This window comes from Colias philodice, chromosome 7 (assembly GCF_061535455.1).
Source record: "Colias philodice isolate Cphi_HAF_F1 chromosome 7, ilColPhil1 Martin Lab GWU primary, whole genome shotgun sequence".
NCBI lineage: Eukaryota > Metazoa > Arthropoda > Insecta > Lepidoptera > Pieridae > Colias > Colias philodice.
In genome coordinates this window covers 1,198,571-1,217,294 of record NC_143092.1, presented here as the reverse complement: position 1 = coordinate 1,217,294, position 18,724 = coordinate 1,198,571, and the positions used below count along the sequence as shown (strand labels likewise).

Genomic DNA, 18,724 nt, shown 5'->3' with positions numbered 1-18,724 from the left:
GTGGCGACGAGGTAAAAGGTCAGTGTTACAATATTATAAAGAGTACGCGTGCAATAAAAAGTTTTAAGAAATTTAATAAAAAAGGGAGAGGGTATGTAGTAACATACCAGAATTCATTTTGAAATGTTAAAGACAGAATAACCGTTACGTCTGTTGGTTCATATTAAATACAAATGCAATTTCAATCTTATCCAAAATCCTTCACAAGTTAAAATAGAACGACAAAATAAAAATAAAATCTTTCGAATTTTAATCTAGTAATTAGAATACGCAGTTATTTTGGGTTGAATAATTTATTGAATATAATATAATATAATTTATTGAATTTAAGTAATTTATTTTCAAGACATCCTGTGAGCATAATATAATGTAATCAGGAGAGGTTAAACTTCTTGTTATTTTGAGTTAATTATATGGTCACACACTCACATTGAGGAAACCTAGTTTAGAGGCTTCTGTGATAATAGATATTAAATGAACAGTACCGTGTTTAGGTTGTTGGTAAATAATTACTCACTCACTATTTAATTTCGCTTATTTGTTCCACTCAGAAGGAGAAAAAATAAGTATAAACTTACTATGTACACAATGAATTCATAATACACTTATTAGAAATTAAACAATAAATGCTGATAAAAACAAATAGACAAGGAATAAGAACGAACGATTTTAAATTTAAACAGAATTAAACTGTATTGAAACATTTTAGAACTACCCGCACATTAATGAATATTTTAGCCGCAGAACGCATACAACGCTTATACTGCGACTCGTTAAATGCGAATATAAATATGAAATAAAATATTTGAAATACTTGTTTGAGTAATATATACATAATATTATAAAAATGCATACACTAAAATACTGTGTGTTAGCCACACCTAGTTTTATTATATTATTCACACAAGAGGCAAACTATTTAAGTGTCTTAACGTTTTCACGACTGCTACTTATCTGTAACTAATTTCGTTAAATTAGAAATTAGAAATAAATATTTAAAATATCGTTAGACTATAAATAGATTGGGTAAATTAATATATATCCATGTTTGTTTAATGCATAAAAAGCCACAATATAAATACAAGTGGTAACCTGTAGTAATTACCAAGATGTGACAAAGTATTATGGACTCGCAACCGCCATGGTTATAATTTTATATTATTATGACATTAGATGTAAATTGGGTGGCTATGCGTGGGACGACCTCCCACAAGATGGACAGACGACCTGGTTCGAGTGGCTGGGAGTCACTGGATGCAGGCCGTCCAGCAGTGGACGTTCCATGGCTGTAACGACGACGACGAGTAAACTCGTTTGAATTTCATATTCTATTTGAAATGAAAATAGATGGACTTCCATTAAATTGGAGGTATTGACTTCCATTAAATTGGAAGTATGGACTTCCATTAAATTGGTAGAAGGGACTTCCTTTAAATAGGAGGTAGGGACTTCCTTTGAATAGGAGGTATTGATTCCCTATATATAGGAGGTATGAAAGAAAGAAAGAAAGATGACTTCCTTTAAATAGGAGGTAGGGACTTCCTTTGAATAGGAGGTATTGATTCCCTATATATAGGAGGTATGAAAGAAAGAAAGAAAGATGACTTCCTTTAAATAGGAGGTAGGGACTTCCTTTAAATAGGAGGTAGGGACTTCCTTTGAATAGGAGGTATTGATTCCCTATAAATAGGAGGTATAGATTCCCTATAAATAGGAGGTATTGATTCCCTATAAATAGGAGGTATGGACTTCCTTTAAATAGGAGGTAGTGACTTCCCTTAAATAGGAGGTATTGATTTCCTTTAAATAGAAGGTCTGGACTTCCTTTAAATAGGAGGTATCGATTTCCTTTTAAAAGGAGGTATGGATTTCCTTTGAATAGGAGAAATTGACATTCCTTAAATGGGAAGTGTGCCATCGGGACGAGGCTACTTTACATTCGAACGTTTTCAATGGGAAAATGTATCCAACAGTAATTCTACGTGTCACTCTTTGGTTGGTGCCAAAGGTAAGGTGTCGACTGTCGAGGTCGACAAGTGCCAGCAGGCCGGCAACTTCACTTTGCGCAGCATGGATGGTGCTGCCGCTCTCACCACCGCTTCGAACGCCATGTCATCGCGTCGTGCACCGCAGGAGTCGAGCTTCGAACGTCATGCATCGAGTATCATTCGTTGATACGCAACACGATATCCTAGGTACCGTGACATCACATCTGGGTCCGCGACACCATGCCTGGTGTCCGCTACCACGTCGAGCAACGTGTCAACACATCCAGCCGGTGCTCATCGGAATCCAGGGTGACGTATAACTGGGTGACTGGTACCAAACTAATCTGTATTGCAATCATTCACATAAAACGGTCAGTAGATAATATAATTTCACATTGAGTGTGCAATTAGAAAATAAAGTAAGTTTTCAAACTGTAGTAACTTCACAATGATGCGATGGTAATACTGAACAGATTTTGTTGTAGGTTGTAACGTACAAAACCAGTGTGTAGTTAAATCTTATTACATTAAATTTAACCCAACGTTTTACGTAGTTATATAATTATTATCTCGTGTGATATTACTAGTATTTCACGTAGTTTGGAACCTACTGATGATCTACATCAGTAATTCATGATACATATTTGAAAAAAATAAATCCTGTGGCGTAAGCACGTCTTTCATATTAATTGCACGAAAAAAAGGAGGAATAAATACTCAAATTATGACCAGATATCAGAATAAACTATATTAGCAACGTGTAAAGTTTATACTGCAAAAATAGTTTAAATTCTAGAAGTATTACAATCTACCTTCATAAATACCAGACAGTTTTAAACAACTACCTATAAATATATTGCAGACAGGGTTGATAAATTACTTACTCACTTACTTACTTATTAATTATTGACATCATATTGGACATGCATTTGCAATAATAATATTATAAGAGTAATTTCGTTATGTATCGAAATAACACTAGTGACATACCTACCTAATATTGTTTAATGTAATTTAAAATACCTATAAATAATTTCTCGTTCAACTACGAGTGGAAGGATTAAGAATCTTATAACTTGTAGGTATATAGGTAATATATTTGTAATTACATTCCGCAAATAATGATGATAATATGGATTTAAATATACCTTAACGGTTTTGTAGTTAGCAAGTTAACACTAGCAACGAAAGTCATTGAATTGAACGTAAACGGTAAACATTCACTTGTCCATATATTATAATGAAAAACCATTTGCGAATTATTTTGAATTGATTTCTTGACTACCCACGTTAGTACGTAGGTACTAGTCGACAGATCTTACCCTTGACAAATCGAAATGACATGCTATGCAAAGACAGCTTTATAACTACTTGAATAAAGATGAAAAGTAATGCGTTAAGTACATAGTTGCATCAAGAGATTTAATAAGTTTTTCGTAACTTTTGATTAAGGCGTGATTTCCATTTGACTTTAATGCATACTTAATGAAAAAACGTGATGTACAGTGCCTAATTGACTATGAAAAAGAGGCAGGTTTAATTTAATCAAATAGAAGGTAAATCGAAACACTTAATACTCGCATATTTTAATACTTTCTTATTTACGCAGTTCATAATAAAATGTAACAGATAATTACGTGTTTAGATAAGCAGCTGACATAACGTAAATCCTATGGTTAGAATACGTATCTTGAATTGGTTTTGAAGGTTGTTCATTTATTGTATTGTTTAAGGTAATTTAGAATTCAAACAAAAGGTACTTAGATCTCAAGAATGTTTGGGTCTGTTGAAGATTAAGATATTTAGATTGTTTACACAAAAAATACAAAAATAGCACGGTTATTGGCGTATACATAATACATAATAATATTATCGTCAGATAAAGTCAATTGGTTTAAAGGAGAAACTGAACACGTTTTTAGTAGGTAATTGTGTAGCTTTAGAATTCAGAACGCAAATCCTAAACATTGAGACATTTGCAGTTTGAGTAATAATCAATATAAACATGTAGCATTGAATTTGGTGGTGTACACTCATCAGTACGGAATCTTGGCCACTTACAAATTTGCTGATATTAAAAAAAAAATAAAAAAAAATAAGAATAAGAATAAAGTTAATAAGTTTGAAGATATGCAGATACTTTAAACTTATGTTAGGTAGTAAAACATGAAGTTCAATAATAAGTTTTGTACTATTTTTTGAGCAAGCCAAAATTTGTAAATTTAGATAACAATGTCATATTTTCTATAATTGTCTAAAGGAGATTGCCCAAGTGACTATGGCACTTGGTATCGCAATCAAACTTGTTGTGTCAAGATGAAATATAGCTCAATTTGAAGTTTGATGTTGGTACTTTTAGAAACGATTAAAGTTTTCTTTAAAAAAATAATTTATCGAGTTTAAACTAACGATGAACGTTAAGTTTTACATTTATTACATAGGTAATATTTTGATTTACAAGACAAATGTGAAAAGTGAATCGTAATAAACATTATTTCAAAAGAACGTCAAACAATGCGTCGAACACATTCATTCAACATTCATTTCAAATAGATACTATGACATATGACGCAGGATGCTTGCTAGAGAGATAGATAACTATATGTGTCAAAACAAAAACTTTTACTTTTATTTCTATTTATTCGGTATTATTTAGACTTAATATTGATACATATGATCATTGTAAATGCAATAGGAATTAACAATATCGCGAATACGTGGCACAACTAAAATTTTGCCGATGCCACCCGTGGTCATTCTCCTTTGTTGAACTGTCGAATACTACAAAATGTCTAATCATTTTGAAGGACAGACGCTGTTTATAAAATGTTGGATAATGTTATACACTTCTATACAATATTCGTTTGAAAATAGAAAAAAAAATTTGAAAAGGAAGGGCAGGGGTAGAAGCTAGTACGGAATGAGTTTATCAAGTATCAAACGAGTAGGTTTGATAAGTATGTTCTGATTTTAAGAGTTCTTCATTAACTTAGGTTTCAAAGTTCTATTGGGAATTATTGATTAATAACTTGATAACTGTATAATTCTATAATTTTTCATTATGTGATTATTTGGAGCGAAAATTAATTAATTTTGAAAAAGGAAGGGATGTAGTGTATCTATGAAATAGATATATACATTGTCTCACGTACACCAGTGGTGGGGACAGCTTATAGCTGTCATTAGTCAGTCGACGGCCGATGCCGGACTGGAATGGACGTGTTCCCGCACTATTGAGTGTAGTGGTGAGCCAGTGCAATTCTACATATATACGTGCTGTAAGCACAGTACAACAAGTATCAACAATCCAATCATTAGCAATTATTGAATAGGAACCATCAATCTCACCAAACCTGATTGGCATATCTTGAGAATATAATACCGTAATGAAGTGCAATAAACTCTTACTTGTGTTTGCGTGAAATGATAATTAGCTTCAAATTTATGCTCTATATAATAATGTATATTTTAAGCTTATTAGTTGGTATTCAATATTTTAATTAATTACCGTTGAGCGACATTTTAGAGAATATATCTAGCTGTATAGAAATTAGAAACGTGTCAATTTGTAGGCATCAAATCCGCACATCATGTTAAATCACAGGATATATTTATATTTTCAAAGAAGATTCAATTCCAATACATTTCAATAGGCGTAATTGAAAATATTTTTGAAGTCCGTTCAAAGATAAGACCCTCTCATTAAACGCATGTTCCTAAATTACTTGTAAGTTCAACGGTCATTCATAGAAATCCTTATCTATGTATTATATAGATACATTTGAAATGTATATAGAATTAGCCTTGTTAATGATAACCTTTGGTAATTAAGTTGTATCTACCAACAAACGCTTTATCTTTAATTACTAATATTTATAATGAGATAAAAAATTCATTGTCTTTGTATAACGATAACTATGAAACTACCGTACAATTTATTCGAATTCCTCGGATCTAACTTTATATATATTTTATAATAATTTCTCGTTATTAATAAGGTTGAATACCTATTTAGGTAGAGATAAACTACGATAACATGGCGCGCCCCTCCAAATTTCAAAACGTTTGAAAGTATTTGTGAAATTCATAATAAATAATATAATATAATAATAAAAATTAATAATTTAATTATTATAATATTATAAATAATAATAATAATATAATATTTAAATATTCGTATTTCACTACACACATTGAAACAGTAATTTGGAGGGGCGCGCCATGTTATCGTAGTTTATCTCTAATTGGATATAAATAAAAATAAATAAAGCTGTAACTATGGTTACCAATTATACCTTAAATAATTTTGACATGTTAATTTTAAGCTAACTTCTCAAAAAGAGCATCTAAATTCCCATCTTATGCAATAAGTTGTATATAAATGAACTTTATAATTATTTCCTTACATAATATAAGACTTAAAACAACCGTCAAGGCACGTTCACATACAAATTCTTAATATTCAAAGACAATGCATATTTAACTTGAATGTTATCATAATTTGGATTTATCGTGCTCACATCATATACCTACTATTTTAATGGTGTCACAGATCAGTCAAATTAAGAGAAATTTAATACTTCACTGAAAAGTGAAAACAGTATTTACCTAATGTAAACAGTTAATGTATTTTTTATGTAATGTTTTGTAACACGTTAACTTTATATCTCAAATCTATTCAAATGGGAATCCTTTGTAAAAAAGGTGTGAACTGTGAAGGGCTATGACCCAGAATTTAGGTTTTTAAGGTTAATCACTTTAATTATCAGCTGTATAGGACCAATGAATTTATTATTAAGAGGAGATAAAATAAATTCTTTTCGACATTTATTTGTAAGTATTAATTATTATGTTAGTAAAGTGTTAGAAATGCAGGATGGATTAAAATAATTGCTTTAAATCTGTTGCAAATTCTTTTATTTCTTAAAACAAACAAAACCACTAAAACTGACGCCATACAAGTTCAATGAAGGTCATTATGTCGCCACAGCCAGATGGCACACGAACTAATTAAAATCAAGTCTCAATGAATCATAAGCAATGTTACACGCTCGGACAAACAGACTTGTGTTTATATGTACGTACGTTACATGTATGCAACGGCCGTGTGAGTCATCTCAAGTTATTGAGAAAGTGGGTTGAAATGAAGGAATTCGCCAAGAAATTTGAATACATTTACATAAAACGAATCTAGAGATGCTACACACAAAAATGTATAATCAATATCAGGTGTTTAAAAATAAAATAGGAAAACTAGCTTTAGCTAAGTCTATAAGTTCTTATTTTGTATACGTGTTTAATTTATCTAATTCAAGTAAAAAATATTCAATAAACTATAACAATAAATATAATTCGCATAACATAATCCATATAGCAAGCAAACCACAATCTCCACGATAAAAATCCAAGTCCCCTCTCTGACCGGGCGATCTCGATCGTCGCTTCACCTAAATTGGAACTCAAATACATGACGCAAAAGTTTAAAGTCAAATTCCGGTGACATGCAAATCCGCCACTCGGTGCACGTTTGACGAGTGGGGGCACTCGGCATTCCTAGTTGGTAGGGAGCGGTCATCGACCGTCCTCACGGCGCGACGTAGACCACGCAGTCGCATAAGGTCAATACTCAAACCGGACCGGTTCCATCGAAATACCATTGTTCCATTGACGGCCCGCTATACACCGCGCGAAACCGATTACCTTACCGCACGCGAAATCTAATTTGCGGCTTGCGCAAGAGGATATTAAACGCAAATCAGATTGTAACGTGTGTAATACATTGAAGCCTACTTTTACATAAATCCGGTCGCAGTGTAGCAAGTCCGCTAAATTACATGTGCGATTTGATTTTCTTTCCGCTCGTTGCGTCGCGCTCGGCGCTGAATCACTTTCGTAAGCCTATAATGAGCATCATTATGTACATACATTTTTGGCTTAAATTTAAATGTACAATGTTTTATGTTGGATAAAGAATTTACTAGTACTCTTGGCAACAACTTTGTCTCTAGTACAAAATTATATAAGTATCTATCAATGTGTTTATAAAAATATGCAAAACAAAATTACTAATTTACACACAATCACAGGATTTAGCTACCCCGGATACACATCCCGAATAGCGAATACAAAATTAGTCATAACTTCGGTTTTTAGTCACTAAGTTTAGTCATAATTATTATAATATTCATGTAAAAACTACAAATAGTCGGTAATCACGTCAACATGTGACTCAGCTCAAATGCTTTTTCTAGGTTATCACGAGTTCATAAAAACCCGAGAATACAATCGAATTCCAATCTCTTATCGTTATCGGAATTTAACTTTATTTATGGATAAGGATATATGTATTTAACAGGATTAGTCAAGTAAGAGTTATTATAAATAGCAATAGGAACATTATTAAATAAGAGGATGTTGAGGCAAAAATGTCTCATGTAAAAAATAAATGCTTATGTGGACTGTAGTCTGTAACATAAATACTTAATGCATATAAGGTAGGAGCGTCAGGAAGTATTATAAATCAATTATTGCGTATAAACTATAAAGGTATATAATCCATTTATTAAATTTAAAATTTTAATAGCAAAAATGTGTTTTATTTTCACATGGAACCTATAAAAGCGATTCTGAGGAAATTCAGTATTCAGATTCCTCACAGGCTAGAATAACATAAGCTATTTCTTAGTTACCTACCAACCCTATATTACATTTTACATAAGGATCAACACCTTACGAAACATGTCTACCACACAATATATGAAAATTAAAATAGATATGAGTATCGTTAACTAGCCGACACAATGATTGCGTGTGAACATTACATCATGGCTAAATTATAAAAACGGTAAATATTAAACAACCCTTGCTTCCGTATTCTAACTGTTAAATATTCACAAAATAAATACTCAAGGCAAAAAAGATAACTTACACTTAGTAATATAGATAAGATTATTTTAGTAATGAGCATTAGGATTTGGTAATAAATTATGATTTTTAATTAATTATTTTTTTATTTTCCCTTGTCATTTGGTCTGCCTGGTAGAGATCGCTGTTAGCGAAAAGCCTGTCCACCATATGTACATTGTTAATTAAGTTTGAAATTGTGTCCAATATGGTGCATAATAGATATAATTTTACACATAATTCTAAAATATCCCAATGTGATATTTTTACATGATGTTATGTATGAAAGATTGTTTTTAGGTTCGTGTATCTTATGTATGATTCTTAAAAATTGTTTATCACTGGGTCAGACATTCTTCAATAAGGTAAATTCAAATTTAACAATTACTCGTGTGAATTGTACTAATCTCTATAAATGAATGTAATTACTATAAATTAGTGATTATTTTTGGACAGCGCACTATCTATTTTATATTTCCTGTATGACATCATGAGCATATCAAATATTACGACTATATTATACTGTTTAAACTGATGACACTTACCTTGCGTGATCTGCCTCCAATCTTCACGTTTCAAGGTCACGGCGTTCCGTTGTTTCAACTTATTTTATATTGTTACTTACATTTAAAGACTTGCTACTTTTTCCAAATCCAAAGAAAAATTATTCGAAAGATTATTCTCTCACGTCATATTACTCAAAACAAGAGGATTATTTAACTTTACTTGACGATTTCTTTAAGCCTATCATGGTCATAGGTTCGATACTTATGAATAGATTTTTTAATTCCCCAATAGCTATATTTTAGACTGTTTATAATGATGCATTAGACATATTATCAATTTTTTAGTAAGCTATGATTTAGCTTTTAACTTTTAAGACAACTAATTCAGTAATGTTGTGTACAACAAACTAATATAACGTTTGTGATAAAATATTAATTAGTATCATTAATCATATTATGTATGTAGTTGCCACTATGATATTCAGTGATACTGGTTTGACAAAATCGGATTTGTAATTTAGATTTCAATATAATTATTGAATCATTGTATACAGAGGTTTTTGTGTGCAAAGTTAGCTATCGAAATGAGCTTATGTCAGAATAGTTTCTCATCTTTAAGAGTACATTTCAATTTAACTTTTTCAGTTTACAGTTGTTAAACTATGATCTTGTTATTTAGTAAGTACACGTAGGAACGTGAACATATTTCAGTATTTGTGTAAATTTAATAACTTGAATTAAGTAAATTGAGTAGCAATTAACAAGTATGAAGCATGAAATTTCATTAAATGCATGTACATTTTACATTCTCTTTTAATTCTCGTAGTGAATTTTGCAATTTCCCTAAAGCATCAAACTGTATAATAATAAAAGTAGTTACTAATTAGCGTTATAGCAGTAAATATTTACTTTCAATTGTTTCATAGTATACTTTGTTTTATGTATTATACTTTCGGTATGTACTCAATGACTCGTGTTCGAAAGTCAGTTATTCATGTGCATGTACTCACTCTCATATCCGGCGGTCCAGGACCAGAGGGACACCATCGCCAGCAGCCAGTGGTACATGAGCCCTTCGATCTTCCAATAGAGGGGGGCGTACAAGGGTCTCGTTAGGCGCAGCGCCAACATCCACACGACGTAAGCCGGGATGCTGTATATGTTGTTGACGATAGCGAATGCCGCGCGGGCCGCGATTCGGACGTAGTGGCTGAAACAGCAGGGCCACGTCGGTTCATGCTCGCCGCCTCGCGCCGCGGGAGGCGAGGCGGCGAGGCGGCAAGCGCACGCAACCGCGCCCTCCCTGCTACAGCTGCCGGAGCGCGTGGGCTTTCGTCGGACGCGGACAATGGCGCTGCGCGATAAATCAAACACAATGCATACATTCGACGATATTTATTAATGGAATCGTTCACCGGTTCACTTTCGGTTATTTCGTTAAGTAGACTGCGAGTACAAATTTAAAAATTAACCCGGCGGCGAGTGCTTCGCCGGCGAGCTTACATGCGAATTCATTTGCGACACACATTTTACACCGATCGACGTAACATTAACTCGTACGCGAGCACACATAGACATACATACACAATTTTTTTTATAGTTTACGATGCATACTGTGGCACGACCGCGGCCGGTCGGATTCGTCGTGTAAAATTAATACAAAGTTCATTATATAAAATTAAAAAACGACATCGGACCGCTGAAATTATACAAAAATTACAATATTAAAGACTGTACACTATCTAATATATACAATAATCGCCAGCAATAGATATGTGCGAGGGCAGTATGTACAGAGCGGTGGGTTCGGGCCCCGAGGGAGCGGTTACACGTTATAGTCGTGCGCCATGAGGCCGTGCACCTGCTCGAGGCGGTAGGCGAGCCGCTGCTTCTGCGAGAACTCGTCCTCCTCGAGCGTCACCATGAGCTGTTCGTTGTACTTTACCGCGTATGCGTACAGCTCGTTCAGCGCGCAGTTCGTGTTGAACTCTTTCGTGTGCAGGCGCGACTCCTCGGCCAGCATCGCGTTCATGTCCTGGTCCGAGATCGCCGGCATCAGCTTAATGTCGGCGTAGTAACGCTCCACCCATTCTTTGTATACCGGTATATCTTTAGCGTACAGAAGCTTAGACGAAGGCGAATCTTTACCTAGAATGTGATCCGAAGTGGAACAAGAGTCCATGAACGTTTGCCCGATGACCGACAGGCAGGAGTCGACCGTGTTAGATTTGTGAACGTCGAATACGAAATTCGGATTTTTGATTAGATTAACCCAGAAACGCAACGGTAGGGAATTGCTCTTCCACGTGTGAACTACTTCCGGATCGGATATCGCATGCTGAAGCGCTTGGTCGTCGAGGAAATCGAACATGTATTTTATAGCGAGAGGCAATGCGGAGCCCCGATGCGCGGTGCTAAATATAGTTTCGAATAAATCATCGACAAACTTTTGCAACGTACCCTTGGTAGCGAGCAGACGCGTAAGATATATTTCTGAAACCATTTTATTTCCACGCTCTCCCTCCTTATGTGCGTCACCGTCGTGGTGTCTCACGAGATGCCAGTATTTAAAGCCGCCACCGTGCTCGTACTTGAGAGGACTAGCCGGGGGACTAGCGGAGCCGTATTTGCCGCGGTTCAAAGTTTCGTAAGTGTGCGATTTGTCGTTTTTCTCCATGTTAGATAAGTTATACACGGAACTCTGTTTAGCTACGAGACTGAGACAAGCACCGTCTGGTACGCGATAATGGTTGAGAGTATTAAGTTTACGCCATTCACCTTCGCATTTAGTGGTACTGTCTTCGTCGTACAGAATTAATCGACCGCAGGCACCCGTGCGCCATTCCAAATCTAACTCGTCACGACTCGGCCTTTGCGAATACGGTGTAGCGCGGTAAATAGCATCTAAACACTTCTCCTTCACTTGGCTAATCGTATCACAGTCGAGAACTTTAACTTGCACGTTTTCCGTGGGAGCCTCTAAACCACTAACGAATAGTGTCTGTTGTGAAATGGACACGCTAACGGTCATCGGTTTAAAATCGATCGACTGTCTAATTAGTTTCTCCTCACTGAGCGAATATCGTGCCTCAGAGGTTATTACATCTACGGGGCCTTTGTCTACTTGACCTTTCATCGATCTAAACAAAAGATAAAGCGGTTCGCCGGCGCACTCGCGAAGGAATTTGTATAAAAGAAAAGTGAACCAAGCGCTTAGCATTTTCTCAGCGACGCTTTCAGTTCTCCTTAATAATAGCTTGGGATGACTTTTGCTCTCCATACATTTTTCTATAAGCTCGGCTAATAGGGTCTTTAAAACGTCCGTACAATACTCCATCTTACTTTGTAAAGTTACCATTATGAGTGAAGCAACATTGACACGATCGCGCATTGAAAAATATCTATTACTTTCTAAAGTACGAATAAACAATAAAAGGAATGTTTTATTTAAAATTAGCTGACCGAACATTCTGAGACCTTTCTCTTTCCTCATAAGCTCTGGACGCTCCCATTGAAGGACAGCGTGGTCGTCTATATTAGGAAATAATATTTTCATAGCGTACGTACGATAATCGAGAAAAGGTATTCCACCGGTTATGTCTCCCGTCAAATCAGTCATTTCAGTCTGCAGTTCCGCGAAAGCCTCTTTGCATTCCGCAGCTACTCTTAATTCTAATATATCCATTTGCTCTTGCATATTTTTTAATACTCTAATATTTTCAGTTGATTTACGCCTATACATAACTAGAAACACGACAAATACTAAAATGAGTATAATAATACTAGCTATAACACCGAATAATACTGGTTTACCTAAAGCCGACTGTAGGCCAGCTTGAGAAGAATAAGATAATTTACCAATTTTATACGTAAGAGCCCGGCCGACCCTCACTACGACCTCGGGGGTGTCATCCCCGTCAGGCAACTCGTCGCGCGACGGCGGGCGGCATGTCAACTGATGCCTCGATAGAGACGTTACGTTGCACAAGCTTTCCCCGATATGAACTTCAACGTCACTCTCCGTACACGCCCTATCTAAATTTTGACCATTTATCGTCAAATACTCTGATTTATAATACTTTACGTCTTCGTCGAATTTTTCGTAAATTGGATCGGGATAAAGAAGGAACGCGTCGCCGGTTTTCGTTGTTAGATTTTGCACGCTTTGTACGTCGTCCATATTAAAACCGTATTCTAACTCTAGCGGTCTATCGGGATCTAGATTAAGCCCAGCGCTTTCGATGCCAGGAGATTCGCAAATGAGATGCGTTTGAAAGTCGACTCTATGACAAGGGGCAATATAAGGCCGGTTGTCGTGATATACGTATATCTGTGGAAACTGAATGGAATGGAAATTTCGGCCCATCACTTTGATGTTTATCCCTCCGGACGGAATACCTTTAGGCTGTTTTCGTTGTGATGCTAATGGAGGACCAGATTCGACCGAAACTACAACAGGGTCCTCTATATATTCAAACTTTTCTCGTTCCAAAGTACGCATTCCATTATCAAACCGCATCCGTAGTGTACCCATTTTAAGCTGATATGAATGGCTCGTTCTACAGACGGCTTCCTCGTGCGATACGGATAAAATAGCGCATGGTAGTTCGTCGATGAACGCTTGAATATTACTTCCCGCGTTTAGATACTCGCCCGTAATACGTAACTTTGTTCCACCCGATTGAGGACCGTATTTTGGTTGAATTGAGTTTATTTTAGGATTAACAAAAGCGTAGTGATGTTTCGATTCGCCGCGATAGTCTGCAACGCGAACAACTACAGGACCGTCCCTGGGAACTTCTTCACCGGGTCCATCAACCGTACATACAATTCGCCTTGTCTTAACGTATAATTCAATAATTGGTTGACATTTAATACCAGCTATTGTAACGCCATTATAGATATCGGATATATTACGACCTAAATTAATACCTTCAATAGTTATATTTGTACCGCCGTCCCAAGGACCAAGTTGCGGTCGAAAGGAATGAATTTCAGGGTTTGGACAAGTTTGTGTTCCGTTAAGCCAAACACTTGGAGCGCCGCATTGTTCTTGTACTTCGCATTTATCGGAACCCTGACACCAGCCGCAACCGAACTTTTCTGGTAAAGCTAAACATATACCGCAATTATCCGCCATATCATTACATCTATAAATGAGTATATGAGTATTATCTGGGTTATCTAATGGCTTCGAACTACCCCATATTACCGCAAACGAGGCCGTTATATTAGGAGCGCGTGATGTATACGTAAACTCATGCGGTTCGCAATAAATAGTATCACCAAGTAATTGAGCATTTACATGAGCAACGCGACCTTCAATATTAAATTGACATACGAACCGAGTTTGAACTATAAATTGACCAATAATATGCACCCGGACTTTAATAGCTTTTTTGACGCCAGAAGGAACTAAAATTTCGTTGCCATCTAAGGTTGAATTTATCGTGGGACAAAAACCTGGACCAGATCGATAGCTTGGACCTATTCTACTAACGCCAGTAACAAGTATATCGTTTCTACAATTTTCTGCTGTATCATGGGTGCAGCGATGGCCGTCTACGCACCAGTCACACGGGAAAGACGAGCTGACGCACTGAGTACACGAGCTGTACGTATTACAATCAAAAAACGTAAAATTAGTTGCTACAAAATCAGGTCCCTGTGTTGTGCGCACCGACAATTTTGCGGTGAAATGATGTTGCCCTGCCGGTATCGGAGGCAATGTATCAGTTCGTGGTGTAGTACAATTAACCCCATAAGGTTTCCGAGTAGCGTTAGTTATTAGTGTACGATCTAAAGCCGTAAACGCACATAAAAATTGCCCATTAAGCGTAGGTAAGTTTTCGATAACTAAATCTAATGTTCTCGCCGTCGTTCGTTGTAGTTGATTTGGTGTTACTTGTGTAATGGTAGTGCAACGACCACTACGATATGAAATCCAATACAAGGGATCATCTGCTGCCTGTTGACAGTCTGATCTCAGACTACACTTATTTTCCAACGAACACCAGCCGCAGTAAGGGTCCTTTGCTCCAAGACAGGTTAAACATGACTTGTATATGCTGCACTCTTGAACTTTCACTTTAGCCACTTTACGTTCAGTCATTACGTATAAATGCATCAATTGCGTGTCAAAAAATAAATCTTTGTTGACTGGCGAATTTTCATCGACAACAATATCTCCGTACTCGAAGGCCAAGGTTGGGCTTTCAACGACGATCTTTTTGAGATGACCTTCTGCGGTGCCGGCAAATACAACCGTATAATCTCCAGTCGCTGTAGCAGCCACGGCTGTTAAACGTTCCTTAAACCTGGCAACAGGTACTGCTTCAACTGGTTGTTCACCACCCAGGGGTGTATTCACATCCAACCCGCAAAAATCTTCACTAATCGATTGCAGTTTCGTACCAATACATGCATGTGATGGAGATATGAAATCTAATCCCCTTGATCCGTTACCACTAAAGCAGGTTTTAATATTTTGCATAAATTTACGACGAATAGCTTTTAAAGTATAGACACATAAAGCAGATAAGTTCGATGGAACGTTTGTATTAATTGATTCACTTTGGCTAAAAGCTGCAAACAATACATCTTGTTGTGCAGTGATTCCCAACTCGCCGGCTAATACTGATCCTGCTTTCCCAACAAATGCAGCTTGCACAAGATTGTATCCAAAGTTACCGCCTCCTTCACCCATACATGACATTGGTATTTCAGTGTATGAATAATAGTTCTCATCGTCATGGCAAACACGTACTAATTTACTATAATATGTATCAGAACCCACACCTCTTAACTGCGTCGTTAAAAAGTAACTGAACCCTTCGGAGCTAAAGCCATATACATAGTTAATGGGATAACGCTCACGAGATAGTGAATTAACAAACATCCGCGTGCCAGTAGTCACAGCCGTCCGTGCTATCATAAAAAGTCTATCATCTTCCAAGGATCGACTGCTCACAGTGGGTACCTCCGATCGATACGGTGAATTACCAGTAAACGTAACTCCGACGTACATAACTTGAGTCATAGGTGGGTTCGGAGGCCCCGGTGCAATAAACGCTACGGTGGAAGCACTCGCATTGTTCGCGACGACCGGTTCACGCACTTCCCGCACATCATGCGAAATATTGTTTAGATTACGAACAGAACACAGTCCCTGTAGCACTGAACCGCATGTGATGAGACGACTCGTCGCGTAATCGATAACGAGCGCCTTGTTAACATTGTCCGTCGGCTTCTTGACAAAGTTAGGCGGGCAATCGAACGTACACTGGGACGAATCGTTCACCGGGCCCGTGTCGATTCTCTGTGCCACTTCTAAGTCCGGGGACAACTGGAACAGCCGGTTGACGGCGCCGACGTAGACTCTGCCAGTGTTGCGATCAACGACTAGGTGGTTGAACTGGGTGGAAGGGTCGATTTTGTCGGAGAATGTGCGCACCACGTCCTGCGAGGCGCGCGCGGCGACGCACGCCGCCCCGAGGGCGAGCAGCACGCGCCACATCGCGCGGGCGCATGTGGTCTACCGCCGTCTCCCGCGCAGACATCCACCCGCCCATCTGGAACGCGATACACCGCTCAGCCACTGTCCGACGTCGCCGCTACGATCCCATCGCACCGCACCGCTCCGGCGCCCGCATCTCCTGACCGAACCGTAACTACCTAGCTATCATTGTGTCAAACGACAAACCCGTCATTACTGACGCCTTGGCTCGGAGGGGTCCAGTGCGATTGGAGCGATTTCGCGAGCTGAAACGGAGGTGTTCAGTCCCGTTTACGTCGATGTACCAACCTATTTCATTATGCCGAACTGACCTGAACTAGAGCCGACAAGATACAATTTAGAGAGATGAATAACGTGCGATGTTATTGTAAACGATGAGAATGAAACCTGTATGTATGACGGATGTTTTTTCGACGCGTACAAAAATAGGTTAGTACTGGAAATAAACGGGCACCGACAGCCCCGACGCGGTCAGTGCACTGATCATCACACGCCGACGAAAGCCTCAGCATCACAAAGGGAGGTAACAAAAAATCATATAATTTGGCATGCTGTTCGAGGGAGCGAACGTGGTAGCGTAACGATAAAAAAAAGTAACTAAATGAAACATTAATCAACAGAAAACATCGACGACAACAATTTTGTAATACTTACAGGATTGCCATGACTGATCAAGAACGGACGGGCTTCAAAGTTATTTCTACTCGATCGAATTCATGTACAGTGCTCTTTCATAATGCGGAAACCGCCTGTCCAAAAATCTGTAACAACAAACAACACAGTTTAAAGCCCGTCGGGGCTCCTCGATCCGATACCTAGCTGTAGCTTTTACATTTTAATCTAGACTACTTAATAGAATTTCAATTTTAATCTAGAAAACCTTACTATGTATGTACTAAAATCGTCACATAATATTATATTCGTCTAGACATGTCGTTTTACGAGTATAGCTTAATTAAAGTAAATAAGTTATTGACAAAGATAAAATATTTAAATAGTTATTCATAAAAATGTTTAAGTACTCGATAAAACATATTCGATAGCTTGAACGCAAAACTACAACACAGCTATGACCGGTCGGTCTCGTTGATTGCATTCCCTGCCACCACCCACTCGGCCTAATCTTCGACCTACGCATTGAAAATAACGTAAAAATCTCAAATAGTGTCATTAAAACGGAATAAGTATGGGTAAAAGTTTAATTTAAGTATTTTTTTTATGTTGTTTCTGTTGGGATTGAGAAAGAAAGTCAGCCATTACCGCGCACGCGAGTCGATAAACGGAAGCCATTCCAATAAACGCCACGCATTCCCGAGCAAATTAACACAATTTTACACTTAATCTTACCTTGTTGTATGTGGCTGATGTGTATATAGGCAATCCTTATAGAATCCTCAATCGGGTCAAGGAACAGCTAACACTATTGCACCACTTCACAAATTTGTACAATTTATCACTTGTTCGAATATTTACAACAAAACACTTAAAACACTATTTAAGCTAAAATCACAACATCATTCTTAAAATATAACTTTTATCGAGGTACAAATCCCGGTTTGTTGAGTAAAACTAGCCATTTACACAAGGAGTCCACGACAAGAGCATCAGTCTTGGTACATCGCCATGGAATGATGTCGGTTTCGCTTTTCGAACGAGTCTAGGCGTGACTGATACGAGAAAAACCGAGTCTACCCGATTCGTCACTTAATTCAAATAAATTCCGCAAGAGGCAGCACTGTAGCAAAAGATGCGTTCAATATTATTATAACATTTCATTATAAGATAAATGATATCAAATATTAATAAAAAAA

General features: G+C 37.1%; 1 protein-coding gene across 1 annotated transcript; it reads right to left on the bottom strand.

Moving 5' to 3' along the window:
- Positions 1-10,777: 10,777 nt before the first annotated feature.
- Positions 10,778-18,576, bottom strand: PlexA (plexin A). The gene is made up of 3 exons (XM_089696961.1): positions 18,261-18,576; positions 17,568-17,674; positions 10,778-16,968 (listed from the first exon to the last, which is right to left on the bottom strand). Exon 3 carries the CDS (start codon positions 16,911-16,913, stop codon positions 11,223-11,225), a length of 5,691 nt encoding a protein of 1,896 aa, XP_089553087.1. The 5' UTR covers positions 16,914-16,968; positions 17,568-17,674; positions 18,261-18,576; the 3' UTR covers positions 10,778-11,222.
- Between the last annotated feature and the right edge of the window lie 148 nt (positions 18,577-18,724).

What these genes read in the sequence shown, in the direction of transcription:
- PlexA (XM_089696961.1), bottom strand. Translation starts at nt 16,913, where the DNA reads ATGTGGCGCGTGCTGCTCGCCCTCGGGGCGGCGTGCGTCGCCGCGCGC.